Source organism: Bos taurus, chromosome 16, assembly GCF_002263795.3.
Source record: "Bos taurus isolate L1 Dominette 01449 registration number 42190680 breed Hereford chromosome 16, ARS-UCD2.0, whole genome shotgun sequence".
Lineage (NCBI taxonomy): Eukaryota > Metazoa > Chordata > Mammalia > Artiodactyla > Bovidae > Bos > Bos taurus.
The window spans coordinates 4,210,356-4,227,893 of NC_037343.1; the positions used below are offsets into that span (position 1 = coordinate 4,210,356).

Genomic DNA, 17,538 nt, shown 5'->3' on the forward strand with positions numbered 1-17,538 from the left:
AAACCATAGCTTCCTTTGGTGTTTATTAGTGTCTCCTTGCACACAGAGGTCTTCTGTTGTCTAACCCATACATATTTTACTGCGAATTGAGCCAGTTCCCTCCGAGTCTTCTTTTGAATGGTGGCAGACATTAAAAGCAGAGACCTCTAAGCTTTTGTGAAAAGCGCTTGATTGGGCTTTATTTGAAAGGTAACTTATCAAGTCTCTTAGCCACTTCTGGACCTGAGCTGATTAATGTGACTTATTTCATTAGCCACCTCACAGATTGTTTTTAATCCCGTTTTCTCTTTTTCCTCCCCATTGACCACAGGCGTAGCTCAACTGTGAGGAAACAGGTAAGGATCCTGCAAGAGTCAGGTGTGTCTGGTAAAAATGGTGACATCCCAGATATTTATGGAGCTCCACGGTGGATGGGGAAGACACTTTCCTAACTTCATGCTAGCGTTTGGACTGTACAGTTTAGTCATAATGCATGCATGCTAAGTTGCTTCAGTCGTGTCCGACTCTTTGCGACTGTATGGACTGTAGCCCACCAGGCTCCTCTCTCCATTGAATTCTCCAGGCATGAGTACTGGAGTGGGTTGCCATTTCCTTCTTTGGGGGATCTTCCTGACCCAGGGATTGAACCCACGTCTCTTATGTCTCCTACATTGGTAGGCCTGTTCTTTACCACTAGCGCCACCTGGGAAGCCCCTTAGACATAGTCTGTTTAATGTTGCGGCAACTTCATTGACTTAGTAGGGCAGGGATGGGTGTCTTTCTGACCTGGTTCTCTCCTCTCTGGCCATTTACTCTCTCTTATATACTAGAGATCTGGTTTGACTGTGGCAGATTGGGCCAGAACTGTCTTTGAAGTGGTGCCCCTTCTCTAGGAGACCACGAAAGGGGGAGGGGGTGGAGAGAGCTCAGAAATGTCTTTGTGTCTACTCAAGGGAAAGCTGATCCAGGCTTTAAAAATCATTTTGGGTAATTCGCAGTGGCTGTAGCCACAGGGAGATAATGGAATGTAGCGGTCTCTGTGGCCATGGCAGCCCCCGCAGGATCTTCAGCCGATCTCACTGCTTCAGCTGGCTGGGCGGTCCAGCTGGGGAAGTTGATAACACAGCTGCACTTGCCTGTGCTTTGTGGGCACGGTTTTTTCCCCTTCTCTATTTTGTATCTCCTTTTAATGAGAACACCATCAGATGCAATTACACATTTTTTAAATTATAAAAATGTCAGTGCAATTCTCTTTCCTCTTGTTCCTCTATTTATTTCTTCTCCCCCTTTCTTTCATCATTTCATTTAAAACTAGAGAGGAATGAAGTGCCTCCCAGAGACCATTTATTACATTTAAAATTAATAGGTGGATATCTTAAAGAGGGAGCAAGCCCTGCCCATCCCCCCCCCCCCCCCCCCCCCCGCCTGCTGCCCCCTTCTTCAAAAGTAAGAACAGGATTGAACTTGAAGTTTGTTCCTTTCATTTCCTGGACTGAAACTGAGCCTCCTGTGAGGAGGTGGAGCCTGGGTGGGAGGAGTGCCGGCGGCCACACTTTGGCGGTGTGCATCCCTGGTTGGACTGTGATCAGGGAGGAGTGGCGCCCATCTGGTTTTCACCCTACTGTGCCTGGCACGCTTACCTGGTGCTAGACTCGTGTCAGAACTCGGTTCCAAGGTGCACCCAAAACCCCAGTCAAGTACAGACCTTGTTTCATTCACTTTTTTCCCAGCAGGTCAAATCTAATGGTGGGTCAGTGTTTTTCTAAAATACTCAGGAAGGTAAATAGTAAGTAACTTGGAAGAGACATAATCTTATATAAGTAACCAGGAAATATAATTTGTTTGGTCGTTGATGGCAAATTGGCCAAAGAAGAAGAATCCAGTAGCTTTTGTTTTTGAGGGTCCCCAATGGGTTCCAGTCGTTTTTGACTCCACCAAAAGTCCACCATCTGACTTTTCTTTAAAAAAAAAGAATCCTCAACTGCTTTTTTCTAAGCTGTCCATCCTCCCATCAAGCCCAGAATTTTCTCTCTCCTGTTGCTTCCATATCTTCTTTCCCGGCCCATCTCTCTGTTTCTCGAGTTGTGGGCATTGCCCCATGGTTTGGCCCTCCTTTGACTTCCCTCCATACTCTGCCTTGTCACTTGCGTTGTCTTAGGTGAATCTGCCTCTCTCCTTCCCAGAGCGTCCACTTGTCTGGTATTGCTGTGGTTCAGAGTCTTTGTATCCAACTCCTAACTAATAGGCAGGACATTGGTGCTCAGGAATTGAGTTGGCCCCCCTACCCTCAGTGTCTGTCTCCTCAGCTTCCCAGCCACATCTTCGGTTCCTTAGCGCCTCTCCTTACTTCTCTCCTTCTCTTACGGGGGACCCTCCATTCCTCACAATCCCTGAAGCCCCACATGTGAACGCTGATGTCTCTTTTTTCCTTATTACTGACATCTAATCAAGTGTTTTCTCCCGTGGTGAAAGTGGAAATCTGACAAGTGTATCAAAGATCAGTACCTGGAGAAATCCACGCGCGAGGAGTTATGCCAAACGGTGGCACATTTAGACAATTTCTGGCCACCTTCTTGATTGTTTTCCCCTGCAAATCACCGGGCCCCTGCTTTACCATCTTTCCCAAGTTGTGTTTGCTACATTTCTCCCTCCACTTTTGGTTTAAAGTTCCTTTCTTCTGATTGAATGGAGATTTGACCCAGTTATCCTTCAAGACCCCTTCCAATCCTGGGCTTATATGACCAAAAAGACTATAATCAGAAGAATTAAACTGACATGGATTCTAACACTGGAGGAGGGAAGCAGAGAGGAAGAAAGGGAGAGACAGGCACTGAACAGGAACACACAGAGACCCTGCGCAGTCAGCTGTGTGCAGCATGATCGATGGCCAAGTGAGAGTCCTCACCAGGCATGTCCTGGGGAAGTGAATTCACTCAGACTTCAGAAATATTACAAGAAGAGAGTCTGAAGCCTTCATGAGTTTGTCCAGTATTTGTTTTCACTGGACTCTTAGGCTCCACTGGAGCAGTGGGGACTGGGGAAAATATGCCTCCGCAGTAGGACAGGCCCCCTCTGGTGCACTTTTGTCTGCAAGAGGTTATTATCCTCTGAACTGCTTCTGATGTACCACTGGTAGCCACGGACACGCAGCTTAATATCTTTGGTGCTCTGCTTTCTGCAACCCTGCGTGCTTCCCTTTAACTACCATTGATGTCCCTTCTCCCACAAGTCTAGGCAGGATTGTGCACTCACACAACTCTCTGAAGCCCAGAACCTGTGCTGCCTGACCTCCCTCCCTCAGGATCTTTATTATGTTTAAACTTAAGGCCAGAAAAACTTTACATACGGTCACATCGTTGTCCTCATCACCACTGCTACTATTGGTAAATGACAAGTATAATAATGTTTGTAAACATAGAAAAGACCTCCAAAAAATGGGGTTTGGGAGCTTTTTATAGTGGAACCCATTTTCTTCATGTATGGAAAAGCCGATGAAAATTCTTCCTCTGAGATCACCCTAGGCTGACTGGTATAATTAGTGATGGCGACAAGAAGGCAGACCCTGGCTACTGAAGCTGGAAGGCTGGAGGAAGCAGGCGGGTCTGGGGTCGTGAGATGAGCATTTGGGTCGCTGAGACCTTCCTGACTCCAGCTGCACCTTGCCTCACTCCACTCCCTGTGACAGCATCATGGGTTCCCAGCACACTTGGGAGCAGGCTCTTCTGTCAGCCTGGCTTCTTCATGAGAGCCAGTTGCTTCCCTGATTGCAGCCAAACTCCTGGCTACAGTAGAAAATTCAGAGCCAGGAGAGGGGTACAAACAAACCTGTTAAATGGACAGAAGTCACAGGACCCACCCCAATGGAGAACTTAGTCTCTGTCCTGAACATCTGAAGCCCTTTCTGTTGTGTTGTTTAGTCCTTCATTCGTGTCTGATTCTTTCGACCTCATGGACTGTAGCCCGCCAGGCTCCTCTGTCCATGGGATTTCCCAGGCAAGAACACTGGAGTGGGTGCCGTGTCCTCCTCCAGTGGATCATCCCGACCAGGGATCGAACCCAGGTCTCCTGCAGGGGAATGCTTTACCACTGAGCCACCAGGGAGGCCCAAAACCCTTTCTAGCTAGGTTTAAAGTCATTCTGCCTGATCCCTTTCTTCCTTAGAGCTGAGTTATTAATGCATTTAGCGGCATTAGAAAACCCTACAGATTTTCTGTAATAGTTGGTATTCACACCCAGCTATGTTTGCCAAGCTCCTGTGATGCAGTATGGGTGGCAGTCAGATGTTTGGTCTCAGAGGGAGACTGCCCGGATTCGAATCCTGGCATCTGTACTTACCAGCTATGTCCATAAGCAGCTATTTCACCTTGCTAAGCCTTCATTTCCTCATTTGTCAAATGAGGATAGTATTAATACATGCCCAGTAGGGTTGCTACCAGGAACAGCCCATCTAAACCACTTAGTACATCACCCAACACCTCTGTAAATTCTTTTGTAAATGCAAAGCACTATGTTTATATACCAATAGGAAATATTACTCTCCTCACCACCAACCCCTCCCCAGTTGGTAGATATCAAGTTAAGGCCCAGAGAAGTTAAATATATGGCAGGGTTGTCCAGCATAATGGCAGAGCAAAGATGGATATCTGGGAGGCCTTAGTTTAGTACCAGTTAGTCTCTACTGTGTCCAAGAGTTGGTTTTTTCTTTCTTGCCTTTTATACCAAACAAATCCCCATCCTGATGCTCCTGCGGATTCATCCTGCTACCTTCCACTGATGTTAATTGAACACCTGCTATGTGAAAGCATCCTAGCCAGCACTGGCCACCAACAATTGACATAGGGGCTGCCCTGTGGAGCTCGAACTGTAATGGTGACAAAATGCAAACAAATATTTATACCCACACAGTTAAGTCATAATCAGGGTGTGAAGGCCAAATACAGGTACTGAGAGTACCGAGTAACAGGTACTGAGACCCCATAGAGAGGGGCTTTGATCTCGTATGGGGAGTCTAAAAAAGCACTCCTAAGGAGGTAATACTTTCCCTGAGACCCTGTGGGTGGGGGTCCAAGGTGAGGAGAGCTTCCAGCAGCAGGAATGACTCCCTCAAATCTATGAGCAAAGGAGGACTTACTGAGGAGCAGAAGAGGGGCCAGTGTGGCCGAAACAGAGTTGGGGGAGGAGCAGAAGGAGGCAAACCTGGGTAAGATGCGACCCTGGACACACAAGGCTGCGTACAGAAAATAACGAGAGGTCTTTGAAAGAGTTTAGCCTGGAGAGTAACTGATGAAATGTGCACTTTTAAAGCACCTGCAATACGGGAGACCCAGGTTCGATCCCTGGGTCGGGAAGATCCACTGGAGGAGGGCACGGCAACCCACTCCAGGATTCTTGCCCGGGAAATCCCACGGACAGAGGAGCCTGGTGGGCTACAAACCATGGGGTCGCAAAGAGTCGGCCACGACTGAGCCGCTAAGCACACAGCACTTTTAAAGATCACTAACCACGTATAAGGGAAGAAGCACTGATTGGTAGTAGACAGGGGTAGGAATGGTCATACTGGTGGGCTGGGCTGGGCTGGTGGCAGTAGAGATGGAAGGAAATAATAGACTTAAGGGACATTTAGGAGGTAGGATATATGTATCTATTGATTGATTGTATGGCCAGGGGCGGGGAGCTGGTTGGGAATAAAAGATGACTAGTTCCATACGGGACGTGCTGAATGCAAGACTTCTGTGTGAGGCATTCCAAGCGGGTGGTTGTGTGTGTGCTCTGGGGCTCCGAGCACAGGCTGGATGCTTCTTGTGGTCAGGCCTCTCATCCAGCTGAGACAAGCTCCACACTGTTTTGGTCCTTTTTCTCTGACCCTGGGCTATCTCTGAAGATTCTAATGCTGTGTTTCTCTGGCTTTTCAGGATTCCAGCCAGGCAATTCCTCTCGTGGTAGAAAGCTGTATCCGGTTTATCAGCAGACATGGTAAGCAGGATTACAGCCTTGTCATATTTGTGCAAAGTTGGGAAGAACTTCCAGGAATTCTTTGCAGAGTGAGAACAGAGAATGACTTCCCATCCTGACATTCTCAGAAAAGGAATAAAATCTTATTTGTTCACATAATGTTTGCTACCTCAGAATGGCCACACCCAAACACTGAGCGAAATGTATCTTATGTTTTTAACCCCCAGGTGCCTTAGCTACTAACACACTCCCTTTTCCAGCTTGAGAGTGAGTTTTAAGTTACAGCTATCATGTGGGTAAATCTAGCTGGCCCGAAGTGGTCATGTTCGTTTCGCCATCACTCACCGTCTTTGCCTGTGTTCTTATCTCCCCTGCACTGCCTGGACCATTATGTCACATTGGCTTTCTGCAGCAGACTGCTTTGAAAACAAGCTCCTTTTATACTATTGCATTGACTTGTGGTAATATTCAGTTTTTGTTCTGGTTTGGTCTTACTGGTTACGACATCTCCAGAGCTCAGTGAGTCGCTGCCCCTAAAGTTGTAGCCAACATTTAGAGTCTGCAGGGGCTGGCTCCTTCTCAGCCTAAGTCAGATCACACCGTCTTCTGCTTGGACGAAGCTGAGTCTCATAAACTCCATTCCTCACCAGCTCCTAGGCTGGTTGGACAGGATTTAGGGAAAGAAATGAATTACCAGAGAACCAGTCTTCCAAGTGTAAGAGTGTTTAGAAAGCACAGATATCTGAGCAAGCGCCATGAAGGTTTCTAGGAACTGGCTATCAGAAGTTGTTTTCAGATGCTCTGCTGACTAGTTATACGAACACTAACAGAATGACCTTCTTGGAGCTAAGGAAGTATGTAGATGATCACTTCTCTTGATTCAGAAGCAACCATTCTCTCTCCCTTCCTCCCCTTCCTCTTTCCCAATGAACTGGGACCTTGCCTGGGTTTGTTTTTAGAGTAGTAATTATTTTAGCATGCTTATGACTTATCCTATTCTAATCAGCTACAGTTTTTTCATCATATCTCCATTCACTAGAAGTACTCTTGCCTGGAAAATCCCGTGGACGGAGGAGCCTGGTGGGCTGCAGTCCATAGGGTCACGAAGAGTCGGACATGACTGAGCGACTTCACTTTTCACTTTCATGCATTGGAGAAGGAACTGGCAACCCATTCCAGTGTTCTTGCCTGGAGAACCCCAGGGACGGGGGAGCCTGGTGGGCTACCATCTATGGGGTCGCACAGAGTCGGACACGACTGAAGCGACTTAGCAGCAGCAGCAACACCGTTATATAGAGCTATTGAACAATCAGCAACTATTTATCAAGCCAGTTTTATAATTAAGTGTTGAGTGTCTCATGTAATTTATCGAATACTGTACTGAGAGTGAAGAACAGAATGGCTGTCTGGGTGCAGGGTGACTGTAAGTGTACTGGTTGTTTACGCTTGTGTTCGCATGGCTGGAAGCTGAGGCCCATGACTGCTGCCCAGCATCATGACAGAGTCCTGCACCACGTATGAGTAGCCAAGAAAAGCTCAGTCAATTTTCTACTGAGTGTGTATCACTTTTATACCATCAGAAAGTCAGAGAGTCGTGAGTCAAACCATTGTATGTCAAGGACAATCTGTATACTTATTGACTGCTCATTGTATACCAAAAAAAGATCCTGTCCTCATGAGCCTTATATATGTCAGATGTTGGTGAGGGTCATGAAGAAAAGTAAAACAAGGGGAGGAGGTGGAGGATGGAGCGGGGATACTGTTCTAGGCAGTTGTTCAGGGAAACCCGTAGGTCACCTAGAGTGACACGTGAGCAGCCCTGAAGGAAGTGAGGGAGGGGCCGCGCGGGTATCTGGGGAGAAGGAACACCAAAGGAAGAGGTCCTTGGCACACACAAGCAAGCACGCAGGATGCTAGTGAGGCTGGGGCAGTGAGTGGAGAGGAGAGTGGCAGGAGATAAAGCCAGAGCCCAGACTCTTAGGGTTTCAGCAGCTAAGGTAGCTGTCTGGGTTTTGTTCTAAGTGAGCTGGGAAGCTGTTGAAGAATTAGGAACAGGGAATGATCTTTCTGAAGGGTCACAGGCTGCTGTGTAGAGCTAAGACTATAGGAAGACACAGGAGGCTGCTGCAGCAGGGAAGACATGGCGTTCACCCGCCCCGGGCGTCAGCTGTGGAGTTGTTGACAAGTGATGGGTTCTGGGTGCCATGGCTTGACTGTCCCTGCCCCCATACAGGCACAGTCCATGTGGAAGCCAAAACTTAGCACATTTCTGTGGTGAGGCTCTGGAGAACCAGGCCTGCTCCCATGCTGCTGATGGGAATGAGAACCGGTACGACCCTTCTGAAGGGGGGACTCGGCAGCATCAAACAAAACGACTTGTGTGCTGGTTTTCTGAACCAACAGCCCTTCTAGGAATTTAGCATGAAGATACACCTCCAAAATACAGAAATACATGTCCACAAGGTGATTTATTGCAGTATCGTTTGTAATTGCAAAATATTAGAAACAACCTAAATACCACACTGGATGAATAAAGAATAAACTATGGTATATCTGATAGACAGAGTGCCTGAAGAACTGTGGACGGAGGTTCGTGACATTGTACAGGAGGCAGGGATCAAGACCATCCCCGAGAAAAAAAAAATGCAAAAAGGCAAAATGGTTGTCTGATGAGGCCTTACAAATAGCTGAGAAAAGAAGAGAAGTTAAAGGCAAAGGAGAAAAGGAAAGATAAACCCATCTGAATGCAGAGTTCCAAAGAATAGCAAGGAGAGATAAGAAGGCCTTCCTCAGCAATCAATGCAAAGAAATAGAGGAAAACAATAGAATGGGAAAGACTAGAGATCTCTTCAAGAAAATTAGAGATACCAAGGGAATTTTTCATGCAAAGATGAGCACAATAAAGGACAGAAATGGTATGGACCTAACAGAAGCAGATGATATTAAGAAGAGAATACACAGAAGAACTGTAAAAAAAAGATCTTCATGACCTAGATAACCACGATGGTGTGATCATTCACCTAGAGCCAGACATCCTGGAATGTGAAGTTAAGTGGTCCTTAGGAAGCATCACTACAAACAAAGCTAGTGGAGGTGATGGAATTCCAGTTGAGCTATTTCAAATCCTAAAAGATGATGCTGTGAAAGTGCTGAACTCAATATGCCAGCAAATCTGTAAATTCAGCAGTGGCCACAGGACTGGAAAAGGTCAGTTTTCACTCCAATCCCAAAGAAAGGCAATGCCAAAGAATGCTCAAACTACCGCACAATTGCACTCATCTCAGATGCTAGCAAAATAATGCTCAAAATTCTCCAAGCCAGGCTTCAACAGTACATGAACCATGAATTCCAATGTTCAAGCTGGATTTAGAAAAGAAAAAGGAACCAGACCACCTGACCTGCCTCCTGAGAAATCTGTATGCAGGTCAAGAAACAACAGTTAGAACTGCACATGGAACAACAGACTGGTTCCAATAGGAAAAGGAGTACGTCAAGGCTGTATATTGTCACCCTGCTTATTTAACTTATATGCAAAGTACATCTTGAGAAATGCTGGGCTGGATGAAGCACAAGCTGGAATCAAGATTGCCAGGAGAAACATCAACAACCTCAGATATGCAGATGACACCACCCTTATGGCAAAATGTGAAGAACTAAAGATTCTCTTGATGAAAGTGAAAGAGGAGAGTGAAAAAGTTGGCTTAAAGCTCAACATTCAGAAAACCAAGATCATGGCATCTGGTGTCATCACTTCATGGCAAATAGGTAGGGAAACATTGGAAATAGTGAGAGACTTTATTTTCTTGGCTCCAAAATCACTGCAGATGGTGACTGTAGCCATGAAATTAAAAGATGAATGCTCCTTGGAAGAAAAGCTCTGACCAACCTAGACAGCATATTGAAAAGCAGAGACATTACTTTACCAACAAAGGTCCACCTAGTCAAAGCTATGGTTTTTACAGTAGTCATATATGGATGTGAGAGTTGGACTACAAAGAAAGCTGAGTGCCAAAGAATTGATGCTTTTGGTGGTGTTGGACAAGACTCTTGAGAGTCCCTTGGACTGCAAGGAAATCCAACCAGTCCATCCTAAAGGAAATCAGTCCTGAATATTCATTGGAAGGACTGATATTGAAGCTGAAACTCCAATACTTTGGCCACCTGATGTGAAGAACCAACTCATTGGAAAAGACCTGATGCTGGGAAAGATGGAAGGTGGGAGGAGGAGGGGACAACAAAGGATGAGATGGTTGGATGGCATCACCAACGTGATGGACGTGAGTTTGAGTAGGCTTCATGAACTGGCGATGGACAGGGAGGCCTGGCATGCTGCAGTCCATGGGGCCACAAAGAGCTGGACACGACTGAGTGACTGAACTGAACTGATGGTATATCCACACAGTGGGAAACTGTGCAGCTACAAAAATAATAACAACAATGAGGAAGAGTTCCGTGAAATGACCTGGAGAGCTTGCCAGGATATGTTGTCAAGTCGAAAAAAGCAAAGTGCAGAAGAGCGTCTCTTGCATGTTGCCTTTCAGGTGAGAAAGAAGAGGGCGTAAGAATATAACGTGTCTTCTCACTTCCACAAGAAGACATACAGGAAGGATGAATCCAAAAACTAATATTTAACTGATCATCTGCACAGATGGGTGGAAAAGGGTGAGGATGGGACATGGGGTTGAAGTGACATTTCTCTGACTGTTGCTTTTTGTGCAGTTTTGACTTTTAAAACTACATGGGTGTTTTCCATACTCAAAAGATAAACAAATATATAAAGCAAGGATGTGGGTAAAACCCCAAATGGAATCCAAACAGTAACAAATAAACCTAACTGTGTTGCAAATGAATAACACTGAGGAGATGAGGAAGAAAATAATCTAAATATCTTTGAAAAGCAGTATTTTGATAACAAGAACTGTAAACAAACAATGCACAGTAGTTGGTAATTTTTTTTGTCACAGGGTAGTGAGCTAGAACTAGCAATTCTGAAGCCATTTTATAAGATGGAACAAGTTACCTGGTGGTCCAGTGACGGGGACTCCACGCCTCCACTCGAGGGGCACAAGTTCAGTCCCTGGTTGAGAAACTAAAATCCCAAAAGCCTTGCGGTGTAGCCAAAAAATAACTGTTGTTCAGAAAATTGAATCATTTCCCCCTAAATAGGGATTTATGGTATTACTGAACTCCCTAAACATGATGTGTAATATTTGTACATGTACATTTAATGGGGATAAGGTCCATAACTTTTGTTAGCCCCCAAAACATCTATGGTCTACCAGTTGCCAAAATTTGCACATCCTTACTATCTTCATGTTCCCTGGGAGGTGCTAGTGAGCCTCCCTGGTGGGTCAGTGATAAAGAATCTGCCTGCCAATGCAGGAGACGTGGGTTCAGTGCCTGGATCAGGAAGATCCCCTGGAGGAGGGCATGGCAACCCGCTCCCATGTTCTTGCCTGGAGAATCCCATGGGCAGAGGAACCTGGCAGGCCATGGTCCATGGGGTCGGAAAAGGGTTGGAACAACTTAGTGACTAAACAACATCAACTATATTCTGCGTGCATGCATGCTAAGTTGCTTCAGTCGTGCCAACTCTTTGCAACCCTATGGACCATAGCCCGCCAGGTTCCCCTGTCCATGGGATTCTCCAGGCAAGAATACGGGAGTAGGTTGTCATGCCCTCCTCCAGGGGATCTTCCCGGCCCAGGTATGGAACCTGCGTCTCTTACGTCTCCTGCAGTTGCCAGGTGGGTTCTTTACCACTAGTGCCACCAGGGAAGGCCACGTTCGTTCTAGTCCCCATTATATAGATGGGAAAACTGAGGCTTGCCTGTAAGTGGTAGGTCGGGGTGATCCAGGAAGACTTAAAAGAAAGGAAGGGATGTGAGGAACAATTGAGACTCACTCAGGATGGGAAAACCCCACCATTTTCATGAGGAAGGGAGCAGAGTCACGTGAGCAGAAGCTGGTGTAGCAATCATTTCGAGACTTCTCTAGGAGAGCAACTCTTGGCGACAGCTAGATCCAGCTGAAAATGGAAGGTGTTGTGCTGTTTGCAAATAACTTACCCAGGTCTGACTGGCTTTATGCTTTTATGTTAGTCAGCACTAAGGAAAAACGAGAACGGTCATGCAGGTGTCAGCTGAGGGATGTGAGGTCTTACCTGCATTATCATAAAAAGCCAACTGCTTTTCCCCTTCTCTTTCTGGAAACCCACCATTTATTAATGTTCCTACTTTCAGAATCATCATCTAAAGATTCTGTCTGTTGAGCAGGAACACACATTGGCGCTTCTGAAGCTGGGGTTCTCAAGGGAACGTGGAAACCAGACTGAAAGGAACCTCAGTGTGTCTCAGGCCTCCTGCCTGGTTTTCAGTCAGCTGTCCCATGATTTCTTCTGGCCCTGGGCGTGGGCACCAAATTGGCCTGTCCTTGATGTCTAATCTATCAAAACGTGCCGAGGCGATCCTCTGTCAGCAAGCTGTTGGCTCCTCCAATGACACTGAACAGCCTGGTCCCTGAGATGACAGTTCCTTATATTTTACCGTGGTTTTGACAAGTCACTGAGTATGTGACTGTTTCTGTCGGAAACTTACTGTTCATGTTCTGTGTCTACACAGCATTATCTGACTGTTACTCCCCATTGGTAACTACTGTAATACGGTACTGTTACTTTGGGGTCCTGACTTTGCCTGCCATTCTGATTCTGTGAGGGATAGTCTGGAAAGTCCCCTACAGTAACAGACAACTTCAGTCCTCTTACACACGAAATAATGAAATTCCCTGTGCTTACTTCTTACTGTTGCTTCAGTTGGATTCAGAATTTAATCCTGGCCAGTGTAGTTTACTTCAAAGTAGATAGAATTCATTCACCCTCCCTCCTCAAGAGGGGAGTCCCAAAATAGTGGGAAAAAGGTAACATTATTCTCTTTTGTTTTCCAAAAAAGAAATGTGTTTGATATTTGAAAATTTCAGTAGATCATGCAGTAAGAGCAGGACTTTAATAAAATTGAGCCACAGGGCTCGTGAGAAAAACTAGACAGAGCTGATAGGAGGAAAGACGCTACTTCAGCGCAGCCCCAGGGCTCATGCTTCCTGGATCCACCCCTCTAGTTTTGAGTTGCATGTGTGGGGCTCTCGATGAGCCATGTCCGTAGTCAGACTGACACATGAGACCCCCCTGCACTTTCACTCCAGTAGGCCCCACAAGCCTGGTGTTAAGGAGTGAGTACATGATTGCAGCCAGAAGGCCTAGTTTTGTGTCCTGACTCTGGTTCTTGTCGTCTATATAGTCAGGCAGGTCATCACTTCTCAGTCCTCTCTTCTGGTAACCCCTGCCTTGTGAGCCTATAAGCACATGAGCAGTCACCACGCACGTTAATTGTCCATGATTAGTTTTACTGCAACAAGCTTCAAAAAGACAGTTTTCGTGCACGCTATTCCAGGGTGGCGCTCAGGAGCGCTGCCTGTAGGGTCAGGCTGCAGTGCAGGACCAGTGGCTGGCACAGCGCCTGTGATACTCGCTGTGGACTGATCGCTTGTCTTTTTAACTTCTCTGATTTACAGCAGGGTCTTGCTTTCAGGTGTACAGCAGCGTGATTTAGTTACATATATACACATACCTGTTCTTTTTCAGATGCTTTTCCCATGTAGGTTATTACAGAATATTGAGTAGAGTTCCCTGTGCTGCACAGTGGGTCCTTGTTGACTATCTCTAACAGTGTATATATGTTAATCCCAACCTCCTAACTTATCCCTCCCCCCACCTTCCCCTTTGGTCCCCATAAGTTTGTTTTTGAAGTCTGAGTCTCTGTTTTATATATAAGTTCATTTGTGCCCGTTTTTTAGGCTCCACCTGTAAGTGATAACATATGATAATTGTCTTTTTCTGTCCGAGTTAACTTAGTGTGATAACCTCTAGGTCTATCCATGTTGCTGCAAAATAGCATTAGTTCATCCTTTTTACACCACATCTTCTTTATCCATTCCTCTGCTGATGGACATTTAAGTTGCTTCAATGTCTTGGCTGTTATAAATAGTGCTGCAGTGAGCATTAAGACGCATGTATCTTTTTGAATTATGGTTTTTTGGGAATACATGCCCAGGAATGGGATATATGCCCGGGAGTGGGATTGCTGGATCGTATGGTAGTTCTATTTTTAGTTTTTTTTAAGGAAACTCCACACTGTTCTCCATTGTGGCTGTACCAATATATGTCCTCCCTTTTCCATAAGTAGTGAGAGCACTGTGGCCTAGAACAGCTGAATAGTGTCAGGATGGCTGAGGTACTAATTACGGTCCCACACCTCGGGAAGCTCTGCTCGTGTCTAATGGCTTGCCTGCCGTGCTCCTGGATCACATCCCTGATCCTGGGCGATAAAGAGGTGACAGAAATCACCTCTCCACTTTGTGGGAGGGACAGAGGGGCAGAGGCTGGAAAAGGAACCTGCTGCACAGACTTGGTCAGAACCAGAAATGGCATAGACTACTCTTCCTTTGAAGTCTCTGACTCGGTGCTTTCTTTTGGCCAATACCTCACATTCATTGCAGTGACCTCTCCACCATCCCTGTATAGGCTTTCTCCTCTGGCCTGAAGAAAAGAGACAGGATGCTTAAATACACACTGGCTGAGGGAGATGGACACTCAGCTGAGCTTGGTGCTGTGGTTGTGAATTTGCTTTTTTGTCTCCTTGATCACTGTTCCCTGTCTTTCTAGGGCTACAGCATGAAGGAATTTTCCGGGTGTCAGGATCCCAGGTGGAAGTGAATGACATCAAAAACGCCTTTGAGAGAGGTGAGGAAACAGCCTTAAAGATAAGGCCAGACATTTTCCAGTCCCCTGGGGTAGTGGCTCCACCCTTTCTTCCCTGAGAGGTACCCAGAGTCAACAAGCCAGCGTGCCTCCCTCTTCAGCCCAGCCCCTTCCCTCTGTAGACATCCTCCCCACCCACCCTCCCAGATGTGCAGGGAGACGCCGGGGACGTCCCAGTTCCCCCCTTCCCAGCCCCTCTCTTCCCGCCTCTGTCCTGCGGACACTCCACCCAAACCCAAGAAGCTAACCGTGATATCTGGGCAGTTTGCGGCTCTACCTGGAACCTTGGTGGCAGAGCAGAAACTCCTGTTCACGTAGCCCATTTATTATCTTGTGGGCTCTTAAGGTAGTGGGCAAGCTTTGGCAATTTCCATGCCTGTAATGGAATATATAGTTTCAATTTGAGGTTGGTCCTACCATTAAATCTAATTACGTCTGATAGGAAATTTTCCATGGGGAGCGCCAGCATGATCGGTCTCTTGCAAGGAGGTGTGCTTAGTTGCAGGCTGAGAAGGAGGAGAGCTAGTCGGAGGGGCTGGCCTCCCTGGCCTCGTCTCCCTCCCCTCTGGGCTCAGTCCCGGCCTGGCCCGCTTTCATGATGCTTAGGACAGAGCCGGTTGCCGTGTCCCTTCCCTGGCCCATAGGGAACGTCCCTGAGCTAGTCTGGCACACGCAGATTCACGTTAATGGTCGCCTGCGCCCCTGCTCTGACCCCAGGGCCCCTGAGCCTGAGCAGCCTTTGCTTTTTCTAGTTCCTGGTTGCCCTGCTCAAGGCCACCATGCTGAACGGAGAGCTGAGGGACTTCAGAGAAAGCTTGAAGAGGGCACTGCTTCCCTACCAGCTCTGCTTCATCCTGCGTGTTTTTACCCCTCTCACTCTCTCTCCTTTTTGGGGGTTTCTCACCCTCAGGAGAGGACCCCCTGGCTGGGGACCAGAATGACCACGACATGGACTCCATAGCCGGCGTCCTGAAGCTGTACTTCCGGGGGCTGGAACACCCGCTCTTCCCCAAGGACATCTTCCACGACCTGATGGCCTGCGTCAGTAAGTACCCCGACCACAAGCTCACTTCTGGGCCAGAGCACCTTGTAGCAACAGGGAAATTTCCAGGGTTACAGTAATTCTTTTCTTTTCCCTCTGTGAACCTTCTCTTCCTTGTTGTAAGGGAGGAAAAAGTGACTTTTCAGGAAGGATCTTTACCGCAAGTCAGAACTCCTGGTTTTTCTTTCTGATTCACTTTAAACTGCTTTATTTTGCTGGGCTTTATCTCTCTTAATATGTTCATATAGAAAATACAGTCCTTCTCAGCCATTAGAAGCTTGTACATTAGTACTTGTGCTTTTCATGATAGAAAGGGAGAATACACATGTTACAAATATTTCCTGCTTGTTGCTTTAAGTATGACATGACTTATCTGTGAGATGTGTTAATATGTATTCTTCTAGGAATTCAAGCCCTCTGCACATTTAAAAGTAGTGATATGATATTTTCTCAGAGAGAGAGAGTCTCTACGTTTCTTTACATAAAACAGATATCTTAGAATTTCTCTGCCTCTTACTCTAAAATTTGGGGCTTGAAAAGCTGCTCCTGGCCATTTATTATACTGGAACACCCTTTCATTTGTTGTCCATGGAAACCTGGATTAATATTAGGTCATTCTGAGAGCAGATTCCATTGAGATCCAGAGTCTGGAGGAGGCAGTTCCTTTGAAATGAAGAAAATCTCTCCCCCCAAATCAGTGAAGGTCTTCATCCCCACCCCCAACGCTCCCACCCCTAGTTTCCAGTTTCATTTAGTACATCCCCCGAGAGCGCAGGAAGCCAGCTCCTTGTTTGGCTGACTTACCCGCTGTTTTTGGGAGTCCTAGTGGACCCGAGTTCTGTGGGTGACTGAGTAGAGGCACCCCTCACGTCTTCACGTCTCCTTCCAGGACGGGGCCTGGGTGCAACATCCTAAGAGAATGGGTGTTGCCAGGATAGTACAGGGTACCTTGGCTGCACAGTCCTCCCCTTGAGGTATGCTCCTGATACAGTATCTCCCACTTGGAAGATACTCACGGAAAGGCTCTCATAGGAAATGACAGTATCCACATGGCACACACGAATGCGGGAAAGCGGGCCCTGGAGAGGTCCGGGCCTTGGGCCATACCTGGAGGCAGGAAAGCTCTCTGGTTTCCCCCAGTATCACGGCTTACACGGGGGCCTGCCAGTTCTTGCCTCTGGCCACCTTCTGTCATCCCTGCTGCAGATAAGAGAGTAGGGAAGAGAAGCCAGACTTGTCCAGGGGCTGAGGGGTGCACGCATGGAGGGGGCAGGACGGGACCTGGACAGAGCGCCCCCCCACCCCCACGCAGGCCCTCCAAGGCTGGGGGACAGTCACAGCCGTTTCTGGGCAGCTCTTTGTTTTGGTGTTGTAATAAGGGGGTGGCGGATGTGGGGAACTTGCCCAACCCTTCTGTGCCCAGGGAGCATACATCTTCAGTCCTGCCCCAGTGAAGGGTCTAGAGCCCACCGCCAAAGCCCCGCCGCAGGGAGCCCCTCACACTGGCCCAGTTCTGTGTGGGCTGGAACCAGCCACTCTCTGTTGTACCTACTGCGAGTCAGGGCCTTCTGACCACTAGTCCCTGGGATCCCAGTGGAGGGTAACACGTGGCTTTCTTCTTTCAGCAATGGACAACCTGCAGGAGCGAGCTCTGCACATCCGGAAGGTCCTCCTGGTCCTCCCCAAAACCACTCTGATTATCATGAGATACCTCTTTGCCTTCCTCAATCAGTGAGTAGACTTCCCTGGGAGC

At 47.2% G+C, this 17,538-nt stretch overlaps 1 protein-coding gene across 9 annotated transcripts in view; it reads left to right on the top strand.

Annotated features, from left to right (window-relative positions):
* Positions 1-17,538, top strand: part of SRGAP2 (SLIT-ROBO Rho GTPase activating protein 2) — a 254,625-nt gene that overhangs the window by 210,824 nt on the left and 26,263 nt on the right. For all 9 annotated transcript variants that reach the window (XM_024976227.2, XM_024976226.2, XM_005216678.5 and 6 more), the window contains 5 exons: positions 311-335; positions 5,892-5,952; positions 14,648-14,725; positions 15,654-15,788; positions 17,411-17,516. In XM_024976227.2, the coding sequence (XP_024831995.1) occupies positions 311-335; positions 5,892-5,952; positions 14,648-14,725; positions 15,654-15,788; positions 17,411-17,516 (405 nt within the window). The remainder of the gene's footprint in view (positions 1-310; positions 336-5,891; positions 5,953-14,647; positions 14,726-15,653; positions 15,789-17,410; positions 17,517-17,538) is intronic.